The 23,952-nt window shown below is 44.0% G+C and overlaps 1 protein-coding gene across 1 annotated transcript; it reads right to left on the bottom strand.

Annotated features, from left to right (window-relative positions):
• Nucleotides 1–1,115: 1,115 nt before the first annotated feature.
• Nucleotides 1,116–22,620, bottom strand: LOC148334299 (uncharacterized). Its single transcript, XM_088299843.1, has 4 exons — nucleotides 22,493–22,620; nucleotides 3,155–3,388; nucleotides 2,761–2,939; nucleotides 1,116–2,574 (listed from the first exon to the last, which is right to left on the bottom strand). The coding sequence occupies exons 1-4, from the start codon at nucleotides 22,610–22,612 to the stop codon at nucleotides 2,520–2,522; spliced, it is 588 nt and encodes a 195-aa protein (XP_088155969.1). The 5' UTR covers nucleotides 22,613–22,620; the 3' UTR covers nucleotides 1,116–2,519.
• Nucleotides 22,621–23,952: the final 1,332 nt, after the last annotated feature.

The raw sequence follows: 23,952 nt of genomic DNA, 5'->3' as shown, positions 1-23,952 counted from the left end.
TGGAATTGATGAAAGTGGTAATGATGTCTTAAAGTAATACATTGTTGAAGGTGATCGTGAGCGTCTGCACATTTACAACAGGGTAGCTGTCATTGTGAACCTATATATATTTTTCGCATGGTATACTTCGGTAATATCAAGATACAAATATAGAAATCTAAAAATCAGTTAACGATTGCAGAGTAATGCGGACAACAACATAAAAGTGTGTCAAAAACCTCTATCAGCAGTCTTTTAAAAGTTCCTCAAGGTTTCCATCTTTCATAGGGAGATTTCAGATGAACAAATACAAAGAAAAAGTCATTCAGGAAGTGTTTTACAATAACACACACAAAATATTTTAATGTTTCCACTTATGTTATTAAGTGACAAGTTTAAAGTCCTGGTTGGGACAATATTAGTGGTCATCTTCTGAAGAACTATTAAAATCCACTGGCCGGAATCTTATCCTCCATTTTTGAGCTGTATATATATATATATATATATATATATATTTGAGCTGTGTATATATATATATATATATATATATATATATATATATCCCTGGGTTTTTGTTTTGCAATCCTTTATATGAAAAGAAGCAAAAAGACAAAATCTTATCTTTATTTTCACACAAGATAAGAAATATGGACTTCCATACCTTATATTTCGTTTTTAGATTGTCCGATTTATTTTTGCCAGCCGGGACGTCACTATATATATATATATATATATATATATATATATATATATATATATATATATATATATATATATATATATGTATATATATATATATATATATATATATATATATATATATATATATATATACATATATATATATATATATATATATATATATATATATATATATATATATATACAAATGTTTGCATCTTTTTCACCTTTTTTTCATCCTTTATTTTTCCATGAATTTTTATTTATTTAATACAGGACCATTGTGGAAAAACTCGGACTGCGGGGAAAAGTGACGCCCCTGCTGGCAAAAATAAATCGGACAATCTAAAAATGAAATATAAGGTATGGAAGTCCATATTTCTTATCATATGTGAAAATGAAGATGTAATTGTTTTGCCTATTTGCTTCTTTTCATATAAAGGATTGCGAAAAACCCAGGGACTGGGGAAGGGGGGGCGGGGAAGGCAACCGCCAAGACTTGGCCCTGGTATGAACTTATGGATGGATTTTTGGGACAGAGACTGTCATGATTTGTATTTGTTATTTTTGGTTTAGTATTTGGTTTCATGTTTTGGCCTTGTTCATGTGTCTTGTCTCGTCTTGTCTATTGTTTCCACCTGTGCTCGTTTACCCAAGCCCTAGTGTTAACCAATCCGGTCCTTCCAACCCTCCGTGTCTTGTCCAGGTGCTCCTCGTTGTCTCGTCAAGTTGTGTGTATTTAGTTCCCTGGTTGCTTTCAGTTCTTGTTGGTTCATTGTCATTGTCACGGTCGCTTGTCCCTGTCGCTTGTCCCTGTCGCTTGTCCCTGTCGCCTGTTCCTGTCGCCTGTTCCTGTCGCCTGTTCCTGTCGCCTGTTCCTGTCGTTGTCCAGTTCTCCAAGTTCCTTGCTTGCCTTAGTTTTCTGTTATTAAAAGCCCTTTAAGTTACCCCTGCCTGGCTTCCCTGCGTTTGGGTCCTCACCTTCCTCAACCCTGACAGAGACCGTCCATCAACCCCAATGTCCTAATCGCCTCCATCCCTGAGGACAGACCAGGGCCGTCAGGCCATCCCAGAGGACAGACCAGGGCCAAGTCAGGCCAGGGTGGTGCAGGGGGAGGGGGAAGAAGAGAGAGACCAAAAGCAGCAGCAACACCAACAAGAAGAACGACCAAGTTAGAGAAAGAGAAAGCAAGCAGATGAACTGTTAAGACTTTTTAATTGGATCTTGAAATGCGGAGAGAGGAAATGGAGAGACAGAGGTTGGCAGAGGAGAGAAGGGCAAAGGAGAGGAGACATTTGAATGTTTTTTTGGTTTGATGGAAAAAATGATCAATCGAAATAAAAAATAATGTTTGGTGTTCAGCGGGGTACTTTCAAGACCGATCAACGAGTTCGTATCTCACAACAATTTAGTTTGCACATGTTCAGATGTATTTGACCCAGTCACATCTTTAGATCAACTTCTTCAAACAAAAGTGAAAGAGAAGAGAAGGGTGGCCTCAGCCCAGGTTTGTAAAAGACTAACACTTTTGCAATAATATGAAGACACCACCATGTGTCTGTTTTGGGAACAAACAAAGTGTATAAATTAAGGGCATCATAACTTACACTAAATTCACAGAAATAACACACAGTAAATTGACAGTAAATAAAAAACATCCCCCAGTTCATAACTGTTGCAGGATAATCCTGAGTGTCTCAGTGCTGTTTTTCAATTCTCGCCTGAGCATGGACTCATTTGTATCATGGATGGAACCTTTCTTCCAGGACCCATGACATGGATGGGGCAAAATCAAGAGTCCTGATCTTTCGCTCCTGACTTGAAGTGGGGCATCATACCAGTTGCAGTGTCCACTACATCACCCATAAAGGGGTTTGCAGGGATGGCTGGGGCAATTGATGGCTGCCATGTCACTACAAAAGATGAGTTAGATTTATGAACCATTCATTACATTGCAAATGAATCTCTTTTTCCATCTACTGATATATCGGCATGTTTGTGTGGCTGTGCTGTTTGATGAATAGTTAAATATTATTTGGTGGCATATTTGATGGGATGATTTCTCAAATACCATCGTACAGTTAAACATTTTTAAATACCTGAAGATACTCATGGTCCTCGGGTATCTCCTCCAAGGCAGACACCTGAGCAGACAGCTGGTCCCTCCACTGCACTCCAGCGACTGTGTCAGCCTCTTCCTCTCCCCTTCATCCTCAGAGCCCATGAGGTCTCCCACCCCAAGGCAGATGTTTTGGAGGACAGCACAGGCAGCAATGACCTAAAAGAAAAAGGAAATGCTGTATATTAGCTATATTTGATAGTTATTGCACTGAAAAGGACATGATTTGATCCTTAATTAAAGAGCAACAAAATGGATGTATAACCGCAATCACTTAAAAATTTTTTTTTTTTTTTACCAACATGTAACCACATGGTGCAAAGGTGTGTGTGGCGCACCTCCAGGGCCTGGAAAAAGATGGCCTGGAATCTCACCTTCATCATTCCAAAATGATGAATGCTGAAGCGCCGTGCCCCCACGCCCTGCACTGGCTGCTGGTGAGGAGTATTGAGGGGGAGTGGTCGCTGTAGCCATGGGTACCCTCCATCTGCCAAGATGAAGTGCCCTGGAGGAGGATACAGCCCTCTTCGGTAAAGGGGGCTGTGCCGGAGGACCCTGGAGTCGTGGACTGATCCAGGCCAGCCCTCGTAGATGTCCAGAAAGCAACCCTGATGGTCACACACAGCTTTCATTATTATGCAGCTGAAAATCTTCTTATAGTTATGACCATCAGGGCCACTTGGAAGCTTGCTTCAGACATGAAAACCATCTATTTCTCCAGCAGCTTTTGCAAATGCATGGAGCCTCGGCAGCCATGGAAATCCCTGGGTCACTGCCTGAAGGTCTCCTGCAGTTTTGGGGAAGTGGATGACTCTGTGGCGAAGAGCCACCACTTCCCCAGTGACCGGGTGGATGATATGGTGGACGGTGGACCCCGGCATCTCAAAGGCGCGTGACACCACCCAATATGACGCCCCACTCGCCTGCCAGAAGAGAAAGACCAGGACCTCGATCTCGGCACCAAATCCATGCGTCTGTCTTGGTCCAGTAGGTTCTGCAATACTTTGAATGAGTCCCTGCTCAGGGGAAAGTGTGGTTGGAGATCTTCACCATTGAAAAACCGGTTGAACAGTGGCACACCCAGGTTGATCCTGCAGCATGAACCCCTTGGCTGTTAATGATTTGAATAAAAATGTGAACGCATGAATCATTTTATTTGTTTTATTTGCTAGCATTATTTTTACAGTATCACCAACTTAATTTTAATAACTCTGGCCCTTAACTTTCTGGTGGTATTCTAGTGTTATTTGGTCACAAACAAATCACGGGGACAATAAAGCCATTACAAGTATCTAAATTTACAAATACTCTTTACAAATGTATACAATTATTTCATTTCCATTCAATATTGGTTCTATTATGAAGCTAACATAGACTAATGAAGTTATGTTTGTGAGGTCTTACTGGCTATATTTTTAGTTGGTGGTCTTTTTAACCTGCGACGTCTGAAAGCACGGTCGAAGACATCGGAAGTGTGTGTCTCAGAACTCCAGTATGCTGACGACTGTTGTGTCCCAGCCTCCTCTCCTGCTGACCTACAGGAGTCTACTAACGCCTTTGTGGAAGCATATGAGAGTGCAGGCCTGGAAGCCAATGTTGGAAAAACAAAAGTCCTGGCGCAATTCCATCCTGCCCACCCTCTCCATCCTTTAGACAAATCCATCCACGGCGATACAGTCGAAGAGGTCCCCAGATTTTGCTATCTCGGGTCTATGGTCAATAACACCAATGACCCAAGCGAAGACATAAACAACAGGATTCGCCTTGCCCATCAAGCCTTTGGTAAGGTCTATAACCGTGTGTTCTCACAACATGGTTTGTCAGCACAGACCAAGATTAATGTCTACAGAGCTGTTGTGATTCCAACCCTCACCTACGGGTCGGAGAGCTCGACTCTCTATCGGAAAAACATCAGGACCTTGGAGAGATTTCATCAGCAAAAGCTGCGGGCAATCCTGGGAATTGACTGGAAAGCATGCATCACCAACAACGACGTACTCTATAGTCACCAACAGGCACACAGACGGAGATATCAAAAAGGAAAGTGAACGAACAGATGAGGAGGACTGATCCTCGTTCTACGAGGTTGCCATGATGATGATGATTTTTAGTTAATCTGTAACTATCACATTATATCCCTATTGACCTGTCAATCTTGGTAACAGTGTGAGCAGTCTGATAGACGTCGTTGGAACTTACTTCATTCGTTCGATACAGGACAACTCGCCGATGGTAAAGGGCAATGCTCCTCTCCTCAAAAATAAAATATAAGTAAACTAAAAAGTGAAATAAAATTAAGACAAGTTCAGGTTCCATTGTTTAAAATTAAATCTTAATACAAATATCTTTGTTTGGCCGATGCCTTCTGTCTGGAGCCCATCGCAGAATATCCATTCATTATCCAAGTCACTTATTAATCCACCATAAATACATAACACCTGCGTAGAACAGCGTAGCAATGTAAGTGGGCGTTACGTAAGTGTTATTTATCATACATGAAGACACAACAACCGCCTGTAATTGTATCCAAGGCCAGCAGGTCGTATTGTGTGTGCATTAAGCATCAAGAAATGAACCTGAATCACTTGCCTGAAATGGTTCAAAGCCCAACATTGTACAGCTGCTCAGAGAAAAAACATCAAAGAAAAAAAATTGTATTTCCTTTAGCCAATTGGTGGCGCTACCACTAAAATCTGTTACATATACTACTAAAGTTTAGTAGTACCAAGTGGAACGTACAACTGGTGCTTTTTTTTTTTTTTTTTTAACTTTAAGCCTTCTTTTAAAACTCACGCAGTAAACATAATACATTGATGATTTTTGCAGGCCTGATTTGTGTAAGTTAAGTTAAGATAAGTTTCAAAAGTTTCTTGCTTATTTAGTCCATCAAAATCAGTGTTCTTTTATTGGCGAACTGTGCGTTGTCACATCCATGGCTTTTTGTGAATAATCAAAAATGTTGTATTTTGACATTGTGAATATTCTTCAGAGCAAATATGAGGTAGATATTGTCAACTTGTTTGGACAAAAACAGGATTTGGCCTGTTACATATACTACCAAATCTTCCGTGTTCTAGATGAAATGTACAACTGGGGATGGTTTTATTTAAATTTTTAGGGGGCGCTAGCATGCCATCTTTTCAAACTCCCACATTCAATGAATAAAACATTGATGACTTAGCCAGGTCTGTTTCAATGTTCAATGTTTCAAGAGTTTTCATGCTTATGGTTATGGTAACTTCCGGTTCCGGTGCTGCGCAACTGGCAGCCAGTTTCAGCTGAGGAGGAAGAGACAGGGATGTTGTGCGAGGGCAAAGGCAAGGAGGAGACGATACCACCCTGTCCTCCTGTCCGTTATTATGGGGAGTGTAAGATCCCTTCCCAATAAAATGAACAAGCTAAAGGCGGTAACCTGGCACGAGAGGAACTTCCGGGAGCCTAGGTTGCTAATATTCATGGAGTCGTGACGACCAGAGGTGACGCCAGACGCCGTTGTGAAATTGGACGGCTTCCAAATCCTACGTGTGGACAGTACACTGGAAAGTGGTAAGAGGAAAGGAGGAGGGCCGGCTGTGTTTTTTAATGATAGATGGTGTAACCTGGACACATCATTATTATGGAGCAACTTTGCAGTGGGAACATTGAGCTACTAGCTGTTAGCATGCGTCCGTACTACATCCCGCGAAAGTTCACAAAATATGTCACCTGACACACCAGAGACAATAAAATATTGGACCTTTCCTATGCCAACACCAAGGAGGCGTACACATCAATGTCTGGAGGGGCCTGAAGACCATCTCAGGCAACCCAAGACCCAGAAGGGGGGGAACCTTTAGTGGGCAAATGAGTTTAACCTATTTTTCAATAGGTTTGATCAAATGCCTGCCCCCGCTCAGTCTCCCCTGCTGCAGCCCCCAGCAACCCCTCATGTTGTGAACGACAACCCACAGTCTTCAGTTCCCAGCCACATCAGACAGCCTGCTCAGCCTTGTTCTTCACAACATCTCAAGTGAAGAACCAGCTGAGGAAGCTGAAGGTGAGGAAGGAAGCGGGTCCAGATGGGATTAGCTCCCAGCTCCCCAAATCCTGCGCAGACCAGCTGTGTGGAATCGTCCAGCTCAGGGGTGCTCATTACGTCAATTCAAGGTAGTATGGGTAGATCGCATGACATTTAAAAAAATAGACATCAGCCAATCATTATCCGTCATTTGATTGACGCATGCGCAAACAACGGTGCAAAGTGCAGCACAACTAACAAGCTTGCGAGGTGTTTACATCCAATTTTAAGCCCTCGTTATATTCTTGAATAGAACTTGAACTCAAGGGGGTATAAACATGAGTGGGGGTGCCGGACCAAGTAAAAAAAAACAAAAAGGTATCACTTTCATACGGAATGGGAGGAGGAGTTTTTTTTCACAATGACGTTTTCTAAGTGCTTTTGCCTCATCTGCCGTCTACCATAGCTTTACCAAAGAAGGGAAATGCGGAGCGGCATTTTCGGACTATTCTTCGAAAATATGATACCGACTTTCTGCCGAAAAGCGAGCTAAGGAAGAGAAAGGTTAATGAATTAAAAAGACAGTTGTCAGGACAGCAGTCCCTTTTCACACAAATTACTTCCAAAGCGAAAGCCGCCACCGAAGCATCGTTCCGGGTGAGTCATCTCATCTTTAAAAACAAGAAATCCCGGAGAAATGGTAAAGGAGGCATTTGTTGAAGCAGCTGACTCATAGTTTCGAGACTTTAAAAACAAGACAGAAATAGTATCTTCGATCAGTGCTCTCCAGCTGTCAAGGTGTACAGTCATACGGCGTTGTGAAGCCATCGAGGAGGATTGGACCAGGCAATTTTGGAAAGACATCGCGGACTGTGAGTGTTTCTCACTGCAGTTGGACGAGTCTACGGACGTGAGTGACACGGCACAGATGTGCATTTACATTCGTATGGTGTTTTCTGATATCACTGCATAAGGGGAGCTATTAACAGTACTGTCTATGAAGAACAGACGCGAGGAGAGGACATATTTCAGTTGTTCAAAAACCTTTTTGATAAAACCCAGCTCCCAGTGTACAAATTGGTGTCTCTCACCACGGATGGCGCATCTGCAATGGTTGGCCACTTGAATGGAGTTATTGCCAAGTGCAGGGAGGACAATGCTTTCCCGGACTTCTTGAATTACCATTGCATAATCCACCAACAAGCGCTATGCGCTAAAATGCTCAACATGAAAGAGATTATGGATATGACAACGAAGATCGCCTGCTCTCTTCGTGCCAGAGCTCTTCAAAGACGGTTATTCCATGCACATCTGGAGAAGGCTAACTGCGACCACTCTGAGTTGTTGCTGCACACTGACGTGAGATGGCTTAGTCGAGGCAAATTCCTGCAAAGATTTCGAGAGCTATGTCCGGATAGTAAGGACTTTTTCACTGTAGCTGGCCATGCAGAATACAAGCAACTAAGTGACGGTCAGTGGCTGTTAGACATTTTTAACCGATTTGACAAACATGTTGAATGGCCTCAATCTGGAGCTGCAAGCAAAAGACAAAACAGTGATCAATATGATCAGCTCAGTTAATGCTTTCAAACGAAAGATGGGACATCTTTTCTCAAAGCTGCTGCGCCATGATTTGGCAAACTTCCAGAACCTGGCATCAGAGCTGGAGATGCAAGGGAAGGCCTATGTGAAACTTGATAGTGCACGCTACCCAGAGCAGATTGACAATCTTCTGTCAGAGTTTGACAAACGATTTCAAGACTTTTCTTTGATCGAGCCAGTCGCTACATTCATGTGCTATCATTTTCGGGATGATGCCGAGGTGGATTTACTCGCATCAAAAATTGCAACAATGTTTTACCTGAATGCTTCTGGAGTAGAGGATGAGATTTTGACACTGCAAACCTACATTGAGCTGAAGTCCAGAGCTCATGGACAGTTCTGGAACTTAATCACAGAGGTGAAGTACCCAACATGAGGAAATGTGCTACCTCCTTGACTGGCTCCACTTATTTATGTGAGTCAGCCTTTTCTCACATGAAGATCATTAGGTCCAAGTACCGCTCAACCATGACTGTCGATCATTTGGAAGTGTGCTTGAGGCTGTCACTCAGCAGTTACTGTCCGGACTACGCATCCCTGGCTGATTTAATAAAGATAAAGATAAAGATGTCCTTTATTAGTCCCACAATGGGGAAATTTGAAGTGTTACAGCAGCAAAGATATAGATCACACAGAGTCGGCGGCGTAATGTAGCCGTTAATGTGGAACATTAGCAGCAGACATTCATAAAAAAAATTCAGTGCAAGTCATCAGAGTAAACTCAGGCAATGACAAAAAATGTACAAAGTTAATTGTGTTGCGCAAAATTGGCTCATGCGGTTCTGCAAATTTTATAAGTAGCTCACATGCTGAAAAAGTGTGAGCACCCCTGGCCCAGCACATGTTCAACCTGAGCCTGAAGCTGGGCAGAGTCCCCCAGCTGTGGAAAACAACCTGCCTGGTTCCAGTTCCAAAGACCCCCCCCATCCGAAGGAGCACAACAGTTTCAGACCAGTGGTGCTGACGTTTCATCCGATGAAGACCCTGGAGAGACTCGTCCTTGTCCATCTGCGCTCCCTGGTGAGCTCCTCAATGGACCCACTCCAGTTTGATTACCAGCCTGGCATCAGTGTCAATGATGCCATCATCTACCTGCTCTTTACTTCACTCTACCACCTTGAGAAGGAGGGGAGCACTGTAAGGATCATGTTCATTGATTTCGCCAGTATTTTCAACACCATCCAGCCCTACCTATTGGAGAAGAGCTGGAGCAGGCGGGAGTGGCCCGCCACCTCATCACATGGATCCACGACTGCCTCACAAATCGGCCACAGTACATGAGAACACAGGACTGTGTGTCTGACGTGCTTCTCTGCAGCACGGGAGCGCCGCAGGGAACTGTCCTGGCTCCCTTCCTGTTCACCCTCTACACCTCGGACTACAAATACAATTCCACAACCTGTCACCTGCAGAAGTTCTATGAAGACTCTGCGATTGTCGGCCTCATCACTGACGGAGACGATCGGGAGTACAGAGGGGTTACACAGGGTTTTGTGGACTGGTGTCAGCAGAACCGCCTCCAAATCAACGCTGGGAAATCTAAAGAGCTGGTGGTGGATTTCTGCAAGCTTCACTACTCTTCACCTGCACCGGTGAATATCCAGGGAACAGGCGTTGAGAGAGTCTCAACTTACAAGTACCTGGGTGTTCATTTGAACAATAAACTGGACTGGAGCGACAACACAGACGCTCTCTATAGGAAGGGTCAGAGCAGACTCTTCCTACTCAGGAGGCTGAGGTCCTTTGTCGTTCGGGGAACACTCCTCAGGAACTTCTATGACTCGGTGGTTTCATCAATTATTTTCTATGGAGTGGTCTCCTGGGCAGGAGGCATCTCGGGCCGGGACAAAAAGAGAATGGACAAACTAGTGAGGAGGGCCAGCTCTGTCCTGGGCTGCTCCCTGGACTCTGTGGACTCAGTGGGGGGCAGGAGGATGAAGGGCAAAACTGTCATTAATGCTGGACAACCCAGCCCACCCAATCAATGACACTCTTAGAAAACTCCACAGCTCCTTCAGTGATTGACTGTTACACCCTCGCTGTACGAAAGAGAGATTTCGCCGCTCCTTCCTGCCGGCTGTTGTCAGACTTTTTAACAAGAACATTGGGTCAGGCCTACAAACGGGCGGGCATTAGTGCAATTTTGCAGTCCTAGGATGCAATATACACTACTACTGTACTTTCAGCCAATGGTGTACTTAAATATTACCCAATGATGTATTTTGTTTTCCATTGCAGTATTCTTATTACAGTACTTTTATCACTGCAGTATTTCTACCATTGCAGTACTTTCTCAATTACAGTACTTTTATCATTGCAGGATTTTTTTTTATCATTGCAGTACTTTAACCACCACAGTACTTTTATCATTGCAGTATATTTTATCATTGCAGTATATTTTATCATTGCAGTATTTTCTATCATTGCAGTACTTTTACTATTCCAGTACTTTTATCATTGCAGTATTTCCTATCATTTCAGTACTCTAACCATAACAGTACTTTTATCATTGCAGTATTTTTATCATTACAGTATTTTCAATCATTCAGTATTTTTATCATTGCAGCGTTTTTCTTCATTTCCCCTCTGTATCATGGCCAGGCATAAGGAGTGTTTCCTTACACTTGTATATGTTGTATATAAGGTTATACTGTTTATATTTGCATGCTTTTTATAAATGTGTCTACATTAACGGCTACATTACCATGACTCTGTGTGATCTGTATCTTTGCTGCTGTAACACCTCTAATTTCCCCATTGTGCTACTACTAAAGGATATCTTTATCTTTTATCGTATCTATATATATATATATATATATTTTTTTTTAAATTTTTTTTAATAAAAATAATAAAGCAGGAAGGTTGAATCAAAGACACTGATTGGTTGAGAATGCGTTCTATAGTGGGGATATGCACATCGATTCAACAGAGCTGGCATCAAAGAGCAGTTCGGAACTTCTTTCGAACAAGACTGTGAAGTGGGCTTAGCAACATTGTAACTGTTATTTCAGATGCTTGAAATTAGATGTTGTATATTGAATTCCTAGTCTTGTAAACAAACCCGGCCTATTGGAAATAGCCCATCATAACATCATGTATACTGGTATGGAATATCGGAGGTGGCGAGGAATGACTATTGGTAACAGGTAAAAAAACTGATGGAAGGCTGCTGAATAGGCAAAAGGATCATTTCCGACTTTAAAAGTAATATGGCTTTTGAACCAGTGGAGTGTTGTGGGTATATCTTCCGCTGTGTGTCGTGGCATAAAAAGCTTACCGATTTGGAGGGAAGGAATGTTCGCCTTGTAGGCTTACCTGAAGGGATCGAACATCCCCAGCCGATTAATTTCTTTTCCCAACTTCTGAAGGGCGCATTGGGGGAAGAAATATTTCCAACCGCTCTTGAGTTGGATAGCGCCCATTGCACTCTTAAACCAGCAAACGGGGAAGACTAAGGCCAGTCTTGGTTCGCTTTTATCACAACCAAAACAAGGAGCTGCTGGTTTGGGAGGTGCAAAAGAGTGGCTCGCTCAGCAACCAGAGGCAAGCTTTCAGAGTCTAGGAGGACGACACTCCGGAGGTGGTGAACCAGAGGAAACCCTACGGCACGGTGATGGCTGCGCTATATGAGAAGGGCCTTCGGCACGCACTGCTCTTCCCACCCCGGCTTCGCATTATTCAAGCTGACGGTACCATGTCTGGTTCGGGTCGGTTGAAAAAGTGAATAATTACATCCAAACGCTTGATGTTCCAGCACAATTAATGGATTCTGGTTTTATGCTTTTATGACCGAGAATCGTGACTGCTGCATGATTGCTGCTTCTTGCTGTTACCTAGCAGATTATTAAGTTAGCACAACGTTGACTGTTTTACTTTATTTTATTTTATGTTTCTATTTTTTTTATCTTCCTTTGTAGTTATTATTATCCTGGTTGGATGTTTTTAAACCAGTTGGGTACTCAGGAAAAGTTATTACCATTAGTTGGTTTCGTTAGGTTTATTGTTTACATACAGAGGGCTTGCTATTGTTACTTTCATTATTGATATTGCTTACAATCTATTCATTTCACTCTTGTTAATATCTTTACTGCTGTTATTTCAATTATTTTTTTCTTATATTGATTTAATCCTACGTTTGTTATTCTTCTCATCTATTTCACAGTTTTTACTGTATATAGGGCTGCAGCGATTGCTAGTGCTATTAGTAATTCTACTTCTTCCCTTTGTTTCTTGATCCTGATTCTTTGAATCAGGTGTATTTGGAGTAGGGAGAGAGCTAAACCAGACAGGATATGGCTCTCCAAGAACCAGAGATCCCTACACCTGCTTTAGACATTGACAAATTTGAAATTGGTAACGTTAACTTACCTTTTAAAGTGAACACAAGTATTTTTTGTTACTTGGGAATAGCTGTAACTAAACAATATAAGGACCTCCTGGAGCATAATTTTGCAAAGTTTTTGGTTAGGACAAAGACGGACTTGGCGAAATAGTCTCTACTTCCCAACTTGTTAGCAGCGCATGTAAGTGCTATCAAGATGACATTATTGCCCACATATTTATACACGTTTCAATACTTACTACCTATTTTCACTCTGGGCTCAGATTTCAAGAATCTGGTCTCAACTATATCCTCTTACATAAGGAACAACCAACAGCCACATTTCCATCAAGAATTTTTGCAAAGGGCTGAACATGAGGGTGGTATGGCCCTGCCTAACATTCAGTTGTATTACCGGGCCGCAAAGAAATTGCACGGCGTATTGGTCACACAATCACCTTAGTGAAAGGGGTCCCATTTGCGTGCAAATTGAAGCATTCTCTTGTTTCCCCATCTTGTTATCCACCCTGTCAGGTGCATCACTGCCTTTGACGGTGGGGATATTTAGAAATAATATGATATCTCATTCTCTTTGGATACTCTCTCAATTTAGGAAAATGTTTGGATTGCTAGATACTTGCCTTTTTAGCCCAGTGGACTTGAATCATTGTATCGTACTTTTAAAGGTTGACAAAGCCTTTCACTTGTGGCCTAATTTGGGTGTTAAGCGACTTACTGACCTGTAGTGATGTATTTGCCTCTTTCGCACAACTAGTCCAAAGATGCAATATTACTAATTCATACTTCTTCATCTTAGAAGTTATATTAAAAATACAATACAGTACAATACAACTTTATTTATATAGCGCATTTCACAACAGCTGGAGCTGTAACAAAGCGCTTTCCATATGGTGTAATATAAATTAGCGGGAAATTAGCACAAAAATTAAAAGACAAAGGTCCTACCTAGATTCCCCAAGTACCAAGATTGCGATCATGATAAGTCTGTTTACTGGCCAGGCTTGTTCTTGGGCTATGGATGTGAGCACCGCTGGACCGGAAATCAGGTATTCTTTCCTGGATTTTCTTGCAGAGTATCATCCTGTCCATGGAAAGGTGTATAATCAAGGTAGTCGGTCTATTACTGACGACACCGCAACACTTCATATCCTAGTGGCAAAAAGTGGTTTTGATTACTGTGTTTTATGTACTGTTTTGGATCATGGACTGAGCTCCACCTTAAAAGATGAGCTAGCCATCCATGACACTGCCACTCTGGAAGAACTCATCTGATTACTATTTAAGGACAGCCAAGATGATATCTAGAAGTCGGATTATTCGCTGTGCTCACGACTCTGTCCCCCAAGTTCTCGAATCTTCTAGATGCTCATTGATGTCAATTCTCATCCGAGCTTGCAATTTTGGAATGCAACTCTATCCAGGAACTCTGGAAATTCTTGACATTTAACATCTAAATAAACAATTTCAATAAAATGCCCAAGTTTTATATCCCTTTAATATATAGTATATATACCGTATTTCTACGGCCAAATGACACGCCGTGTCGCATTGCACTATGAAGTGCACGCTAGCTCGTGCACGCTAGCTCGCACACGCTAGCTCTCATTCAAAGGGAGGCCTCTTTGTCAATGGTAGTATCATTGATGCTATCAGAGCTCGCATGACATTAAAGCAAATCAGCAAAGTCAGGGGAGGGCTGTCACTTGTCACCATACTCCTTCAAGTCACGGTTTTAAATCAAAACCAAAACTATCACTTAACAGCATACAAGCAAACAATAAAACAAAGAAAGACAATTAATGCATAACATGCATGTCTCATGCCATTCATATCCCTAAAAGAAATAGAAATAACACAAAAAGAGTACAGAGGCATTCTGGGAGTCAATCAGCTTCAGCAAATCAGATGGCTGGTTAGAGAGAGTGAGTGGTGTGCTGTGGGCAGTGTTTGGTTTTTTTTGCAGTCTGTTGTCTAAACCTGTGATGTTTCTTGCTTGCAATAACATGAATGATAAGACAGACTTCCACATCCAGGACAGCTGCCCTTTTGTCCACCTTTCTCACGCACGTACATATTGGTCTGTTCTCACTGAAACCTTCACCAAATGAGGCATTCACAGAATTTAGTTGTCACAGTCAAGTCAGCGCACAGCAGTCTCAGACTTCAACCAGCAGGGTGTGCTAATATGCTCTTTGAAATGCACAATTAGGCATCAGGCCTGTTGCTCAAGTGAATAGCATGTGTATAGACCTATGGATCTCAGTCTGTACAAATGGCGCGTTGCAGAACAGGGCACCTCGTCTGTTTTGGGGAAGATTTGGGACTTTAAAGTGCGCCTTATGGTAGTTAAAATACAGTACTTACAATAACATTATTGTAAAATGACAATAAAGTACAATACAATACAATTGTGCATTATAATACAATACAACACAAATACAATTGTCAAATGAGAACCATTTCGTCAGTGTTTTTTATATATATATTAATAATATATACTATATGAAATAATCGTTTTTGTCGATGATCGCAAATTTGTAATTGTTGATTGTAATAATCAGCCTTAATAACAAGTTGCCCTTGGATTTTTTGTAATATTATTACAGTAACTGAGACTGGTAACGTGTTAAAAATTATTTAATGTATGCCAGGAAGATGAACTACGCAGACTTTTTCTGTGTTGTCCAAGCGCTAACTAACCTCCCCCATAAGTCCCACTCTTATGCCTAATGGGGGATTTGGTGCACACAATATGATTGGGTCTGCCAGGTCGGACGGTCATCTTTTCTTCACCAGCAAGACACTGAATGTCAATTTATAGTTTCTTTGTGACTGACTGCAGAGTTTCAGGATTGTTCCTCACGTTGAATGCTGACAAAGGATCATTTGTTTTCAATCTGTAGATATAAGCATGAACTCAAGTTATGGCATTCCACTATGGCAAATCCAAAACAAGAATTATCCATCATCAGCTGGAGCTCCCACTGGCATTCTCATCCCTCCTATTCGCTGACCCGCTTCCCTGATCTTCCTACCCAACACCTGCTCCTCTGGATCTCTCCTCTGGTCCATCTACCATGACCTCTCCCTGGTGTTCAGCAAAGATCTGGCTCTAACCTCACCACCCCATCGTCCCTATGATTGTGCCATCGACCTCCTCCCACAGGCCCCCTGTGCCAATTTATTGTGGAGTTGAATGCTTCGGATACTGGAGTGTCCGACAGAGGCCCCCAGTTCAAGTCTCTTGTTTGTAAGGAGTTCTGCAAGGCAGTGGGGGCAGCAGTCTCTGGATACCACCCCCAGACTAATGGCCAGACAGAGCGGGCTAACCAGGACCTTGAAGCTGCATTCCAGTGTGTGGTTACCTGTAATCGTGTGTCATGGAGTTCTGTACACCCATGGACTGAGAACGCCCACAACTCCCTCTCTAGCTTGGTATCTCTCCCTTTATGGCTTGTTTTGGCTCCCAAACCCCACGGGTTGTGGACCAGGGAAATGCTGTGGCCGTGCCTTCGGTGAGGGAGCACCTCATACAGGTCAGGGGAGTCGGAGGGAGGTCAGGGCAGCTCTTGCCCATTCCACCCATCGCTCTCCTGCCCCTGTTTATCAACCCAGACAACTGGTGTGGCTTCTGTCACGTGACCTCCCCCTCCAGACTGAGTCACTCACTGTAGTGATCCTGTTTCTACTTTGTTTGAGCCTCTGGTCTTCCCCAAAGGGGTTGGGCAGCTCTCCCTCTCTTCCTGGCCACGCCCCTGCAACATCAGGCTCCTGCTCCTGTGCACCTGCAGCTCATCAGCCTCATCAACGCCCAGATATAAGCTTGGGTCCCTCTCAATACAGCTCTCTTTGTCTCCGCTGTTCAGCATTAATTTATAGACACAATATGCAAATGACACAGAGACAAAGGCATCCTGGCATGATTCTATTGGCTATGTGTACGCTGCAGTTAACTTTAGCTTGCTTTTCTTGGTCTTTCTTCAAGTGGTGGCTCCTCCTGCTTGTGGTTGAAGGGTCCAGTTTCTTGTCGACCCCTTCCCCCTCGAGGTATCTGTCTCCGCCAGGCACCAACCTAAAACCTCCCAAACCTTCACATTCTTTCACTTTCTTTGTTCAGCTTCACCAGCCACACACTCAGCATTCCACAGAATAACAGTGACACAAGATGCAGGACATTGAATAAAACTAGCCAGGTTTCAACTCTTCCTCTCCTTTACTACACATCTGGAGGGACAAGCAACACCAGTACTGTGGGTGGTCTCACAAACAATGCCTCTCCTCCAGGCTTCATCAACTTCACCTCAACTTGATCAACACAATCATCTTTGCTTGGGAAAGTGTTAGCAGACCAAGTGGCCATTCGTTCCTTTGTACTTGGGGGTCCTTAAGGGGAACGATGGTCTTTGGCTCAATGTTGTTGCGTGGACATTGCCATTTTCTTTGTGCTGGCATTGTTGTACACACAGTTGTAGATGATACTGCCCACTTTTCTCTTGCCACCAATTATCCAAAAGCCCGCTGAACGGACAGCTCCTTCCATAAACTGACGACCCTGTTGGTGAACTTGTTCATGGTATCCTCCGATGATCAAGGTTGTGATGTGGTGATTACCTGGAAATGATCAATGGAGTCCTCGCTCTTTCATCCAGACCTGAATGTTGACGACAACCTCCAACTATGAGCTGGCAATTTGGATCGAGAAACGGACCTAGATTCTTGAAAGGACTTGTTTTTCAAATGCTTTTATGCTCTTTGACGCATTTTATTTCTTCACTGTAGACTTCTTCTTGCACCGTTTGAATGATTGCCACTTATGCTTGGTTGAATTCATTTAACAGAACTCTGTCTTGCATGAGTTGTTTGTTGTGGATTAATTGAAACAGCGGCTTTTGTGTTTTAAGTGCATCGTGGCACAAAGCAGTGACTTCTATGAAGAAAACATGGCAAACCTCTGTGAGCCAGGTTTCTTAGATGTGGCAGCAGTGACTAAGGTTGACACTGGATGAATGTCTGGATCTGAACTTGGGTCTACAAGATCAAAGGCACCTTATTAGAAATCTTGCTCCGGTTTGGACAGGAAGTTAAGCCAACTCAGCCAGTTTGTGTTGTTTAAATGGCCGGCAGAAACTGAGCGTGTTGCATGATCTGCGGTGTTATGGTTTGTTGGTACGTTGCGCCACTGGCATGGACTGGAGGATTTTCGAATGTATAAGACCCTGTTATTCATATACACATAGAACCGTCGCGTTTCGTTGCAAACATAGCCTAAAACTACTTTTCTATCTGTGTAAAATCTTGTGGTTCGCAAGTTCAAGATCAAGTTTGGCTGAGACCAACTCTGCTAACTCTACAGCAAGTACTGCTGCACAAAGTTCTATTCTAGGAATTGTGTGTCCTGGGTTGGGGGGGCAGCTTGGCCTTTCCCATAATGAAGCCAACATGATTATTTCCAGCACTGTCTGTGATTTTGATGTAGTCAACCGCAGCAATTGCATTTATTGAGGCATCAGAGAAGACACATAAATCTCTGCGGACAGCTGCCAATGGTGAAGGTTTAGTCTAGGCCCAAGGAATTACCAGATTTGTCCATTCTGTTAAAGATGTCCTCCGCACTGTCCTGGACTCCTTCATTTCACACGGCAATGTGCATCCCAGTTACCATTCTCTTCAGTGAGTTCTCTCAGAATTGCTTTACCTTGGATAGTAACTGGAGCTGCAAATCCAAGAGGATCGTAGAGGCTGTTAATGGTGTATAAAACACCTTGACGAGTGTAAGGCTTTATCACATCAGAGACAATGAAGACAAAGCAGTAGATTGAGTCCAAGACTTTGTTGCATTGGTATTGTGTCTGTCCTGAAGTCAAGGTCTGTTAAGCTCCTTGCGTGGTCTTTTGATGTGAAGACTTCCATGACCTCTTTGCGATTTGCTGCCATCTTGTGTAGTCTCAGGTTTGATTTAAGGAGAACATCTTGTGTCTTCTTCAGCAAGTCTATAGCAGCTTCATCTGTAGACAGAGACTTCAATCCATCATCCATGTAGAAGTCTTTCATCACAAAATGTTTTACTTCAGGGTCAATATAGAACTTTTGACAGATTGGTGAAGACCATTAATGGCCACCGCAGGCTGTTCCAAAGACGTGGACTGTCATGCGGTAGTCCACTATGTCTTTGTTGAAATCATTGTCACGAAACCAGAAAAAAACTCAAAAATTCCCCAAAAAAGAATAGACATCTGTTCTATATCTGCCATGAATACAACAGCTTCTTTCCTGAAGTGGATCAAGACATAAAGTAATGTGTTGTTCAAGTCCGGTCCAGTCAAGAGTTGTGGACTGTTGACCTCTGCCAACCTTAAACAATTGGAATTACGGAAAATAATTACTAAGTTAATGTCTGGGTTATGCAATTTACGCTATAGTAACCCCAAACAACAGCAGCGGATTTTGAAGAAATTACCAAAAAGCGTCATGTTTCACTGGGGTTACCAGAATGTTTTAACTTCAGGGAAGCCGTGATGCGAGTGACTTCAGCCACAGAGGTGCCCGACAAGATCTACAACCCGCTTAGGTTTGCGAAGTTGGTGGGTTGGACATTCAAGAACCATTAAAACACCCGGATTGATAAAACAATCATCCGATCTAGAGTCAGTTAGTGCTGTGATGTAGTAGGAGGCGGTGTAGGTCAGTGGTAGAGAGCTTGTGGGTTCGATCCCCAGCCATTGTGACCATGTCAAAGTACACTTGCAAGATACTGAACCCCTAGTTGCTCATGATATGTCATCAGTAGGTAGATGAAGTAATAGTATGAAGCGCTTAGATTATTGAAGGTAGAAAGGAGATATAAAATGACAGCCCATTTACCATTTACTAGTCGCTGCATTAGTATCAGCAGAAGTGGGTTGAAGAGGCATTGAATCGGGTAGCTAGCAGGGCATGGCAGACCTAAATCCAAGTCTTTGGGATCCAAATAGTCAAAGTACAATACAATACAATAGAATACAACTTTATTTATATGGTGCATTTCACAACAGGTGGAGCTGTAACAAAGACCTTTCCATATCCTCCCTGGCTCGGCTGGCGTCATCTCCCCAGCTCACGACGCCGTTGGGCTCTGCTGTTGTGGATCGTCTATCGCACATGCGTCAAAAGTTGCAAGTAAGGATTTTAAAGGCTTCCACCGCCGCCGCTGCTAGCTCTGCCACCGCAAAGCTGGCCGGGCTGCCGCCACCACCGTTGCTGTCTGGGCTGCCATCGCAGCTGTCTGGGCTGCCATCACCCCCGCCGCTAGCTGGGTTGCCACCACAGCTAGCTGACCCGCGATCACTGCCGTCACCGCGGCTGGCTGGGCTGCAGCCGCGGCTGTATGGGTTGACGCGTCTGCTGGGTGGGCCTCCACCACTGCGGCCAGCTGAGCGACCACCACCATTGCTGCTAACTGGGCTACCTCCACTGCTAACCAGGCTAATGCCACCACCACTGCTGGCTGGGCAATCACCACAACGACCTGGACTTCCACCACAGATGGCTGAGTCTCCACCATTGATGAGTAGACCTTCACCACAGCAAGTCTCCTCATCAAGTGTATCAAATGCAACAAAGACATTACCTTCTGGGACTGCTATTATGCTGGGTGAGTCCTTGACTCGAACTACAATTAATAATACAAAACAAATAAATAAGGCCATTACCAACCATCGCAAATTCAAGCTATTCCACACTCTTAACCATGCTCGTGTTGTATGGGACCCAAAAGCTAAACCAAAGGGGCTATTGGGTGGACACTTGAATATTAGAAGTATTATATCAAAACATATTCAAGTGCAGCATCTATTGAGTGAGTCAAATCTAGATTTCTTATGTCTGTCTGAAACGTGGCTGCAAGCCAGCTCGCCAACTTCTGTGATACATCTTCAAAAAAGATAGGCAGGAGGGTAGGGGAGGAGGGGTTATGTTTTGCATTCGGGATCATATTAAATGTAAACAGATTCATTGGTCATTTGTGAACAATCTGGAATGTGTGGGGTTAAACATAACAGTTTCCCCACAAATGTCCTTCATATTGATTGGAATCTATAGACCTCCATCAGCTCACAGTATTTTTTATGAGCATTTGCTGGCCATTCTTAAAGAACTCGATCTTAAAAAAGAAATAATTTTACTTGGGGATTTTAATGTTAACTGGAATGACAGAGTAAATCGAAAACAACTTAAGTCATTGACAGACAGCCTCGACCTCTTACAAGTTGTTAAAGAGCCTACTAGAATAAGTACATCAACAGAAACATGCATAGATCTGGTTTTTAGTAACAAAAGTGAAAGAATACAAAAAATATACAATATGATAACAGGTCTATCTGATCATAACATAATACTCTTCTCAAGAAAACTGTCCAAAAATAGGTTTAATTACTCCAACTGTAAAACTACAGCACAATTAAGGATACCTAAGAATGAAATGAACAATTTAGAAAATGCCTTCAATCAAATAAGTTGGTCCGATCATCTAAATCATGAACACATTGACAATAACTGTAATATATTCATGACAATAGTGCAGCAAACTATGAACAGTTTCTTGAGAAAGGTGAAATTGAAACCAAGAAAAAGAAATCTTCCTTGACTAAACAGTGGAATTTGGTTGATGATGAAACAGCGGGATCACGCACTTAAAATATTCCAAAAGACAAAAACGACACATGATCGACAAATATTCACTTCCCTAAGAAATAAAGTCACTAAAGCTCTGAGGAATGCAAAGGCAAAGTTCTTCATTGACGTAATAAGAAATGCAAGAGGTAATGCCAAGGAAATATGGACAAACATAAAGAAACTAACAGGACAGTATGCTGCAAATAGAGATATTAAGGAACTCCAGCTAAATGGAAATACGACTCAAGATTCAAATGAGATTGCAACAGCCCTAAACACATACTTTATAGATTCTATAAACAGTCTGACTCAAAAATATTCTCACCTGACACAAAAAAATAGGACTGCAAACACCCATGTTGGAGCTTTTAATTTGAACGAAGTTACGCATCTGGAAGTTGACAGAATCATATGTGGTCTGAGGAATTCCAGAGCCAAAGATATTTTTCATATGGATACTGTGTTATTAAAAAGTCTTAAACAACCTCTTATTGCCCCAATTGCTAGCATCATTAATCAATCGATAAAGACAGGTATCTTCCCTGTTTCTTGGAAATCTGCAATCATTACTCCTGTTTTGAAATCTGGAGACCCTACAATGATGAGTAACTATAGACCGATAAGTATTCTCCCTGTAGTCTCCAAAATAGCCGAAAAATTGGTGGCTGAACATGTGAGGATTCTTAAAACGCTGACAAGGGAAAATCAGGATGGAACAAGGTTTATTGTGACCGACAGGTAACAATCAACTCCAATAGGCAAGGAAGCTTGCTATCAATTAATTGAGATAATAGCGTGTCTATGATTACAGTCGCCGAGCGACGATAACGAAAAGCGCTGGTGGACCAAGCTCACACCAGGAAAACCAAAACGAGGAACAGAAAATGCTTGCAACGCAAGGAGACCGAAAACGAAAATCGCTTACCATGAAAAGGGCAAGGAGAATCCAATTACGAGGACGAGAACAAAAATGAGCCGGAGGGTTGCCGGGCAACCAGGCACAAAACATCAAACACTACACACGGAGCAAAACGTGGCGAGAGCTATGGCAAGGGCACATGGACGAAAGCAACGTGGAACAATAATCCGACGCGGGCGCCTGGAGTCCAGGATCTCCCGTACCGTGTACACCGGGTCGCCGTCGATGATCCTCGGAGGTGGAGGCGGGGCGGTTGGTGGAACCAGAGGACAGGAAGGGGCCGTCTTGATGAGCGAGACGTGGAAAACAGGGTGAATCTTCATGGTGGGAGGCAGTTTTAGACGGACAGAGACGGGGTTGATGATGGCCTCGATCTCGAACGGACCCACGAAGCGTGGGCCTAGCTTGCGGGACGACCCCGCCAGGTTGAGGTCGCGTGTAGATAGCCACACCTTGTCTCTGACCTTGTACCTCGGAGGCGGACGACGACGACGGTCCGCGATGCGCTGGTTACGCTGCGCAGTGCGTGACAGGGCGGCCCGGGCCTCCTTCCATGCCCGGTGTGCCCGCTTAAGGTGATGCTCGATCGACGGAACCTCTTCGGGGCCAGCCTGAGTCGGGAACAGTGGTGGCTGTTAGCCGTAGGCCGTCAGGAATGGGGATCGACCCGTCGCCGAAGAGACGAGGGTGTTGTGTGCGTATTCGACCCACGGCAAGTGATCGGCCCAGGAAGATGGCTGGCCCTGACAGACGCACCGGAGCGCCGCTTCGAGGTCCTGGTTGGCCCATTCGGACTGGCCATTGGTTTGGGGGTGGTACCCCGAGGAAAGGCTCGGTGTCGCCCCCAGGGACTGGCAGAACCGCTTCCACACCCGAGAGATGAACTGCGGGCCTCGGTCGGACACCAGGTCGTCCGGGATGCCATGTAGTCGGACCACATGCTGCACCAGGAGGTGGGCCGTCTCCAGGGCTGTCGGGAGCTTGGGCAGGGCGACAAAGTGGGCGGCCTTGGAGAAACGGTCCACTATCGTGAGGATGACCGTGTGTCCGCGTGAAACGGGCAGGCCAGTGACGAAATCCAATGCGATGTTGGACCAGGGACGTGACGGAACGGGGAGCGGCCGGAGGAGGCCTGCTGGGGGCTGGTGTGATGACTTGCTGGCGGCGCATGGGGGACAAGCCTGGATGTATGCCGTCACGTCCGTCTTGAGTGATGGCCACCTGAACCGCTGCCCGATTAGGCCCAGGGTGCGACGTATGCCCGGGTGGCATGCCAACTTGGATGCATCTCCCCATTGGATCACCTCCGCTCTGTGCTGCGCCGGCACGAAAAGCCGCCCAGGAGGGCAACCCGCTGGGGCCCCGTTCTTCTCCTGGTCCTCCCGGATTCGCTGCTCCACCCTCTACTGGAGGCCTCCCACCAGCCGCTGACTGGGCACCACGCTCGCTGGGCCTTCCTCGTCCTCCCAGGAGTCGTGGATGCGTGATAGGGCATCAGGCTTGGTGTTGCGTAGGCCCGGGCGATATGTTAGGGTGTAGTTAAAGCGGCTGAGGGTGAGTGCCCACCGCGCCAGCCGGGGATTTAGTCTCTTCATGAAGCGGATGTATGAAAGGTTTTTGTGGTCCGTGTAGATCACGAAGGGCTCCCGGGTGCCTTCCAGCC

Source organism: Idiotropiscis lumnitzeri, chromosome 7 (genome assembly GCF_059441095.1).
Source record: "Idiotropiscis lumnitzeri isolate Australia: NSW breed Sydney's pygmy pipehorse chromosome 7, RoL_Ilum_1.0, whole genome shotgun sequence".
Classification (NCBI taxonomy): Eukaryota; Metazoa; Chordata; class Actinopteri; order Syngnathiformes; family Syngnathidae; genus Idiotropiscis; species Idiotropiscis lumnitzeri.
Note: the sequence above shows the minus strand (reverse complement) of the source record. Positions and strands in the feature narration are given on the sequence as shown.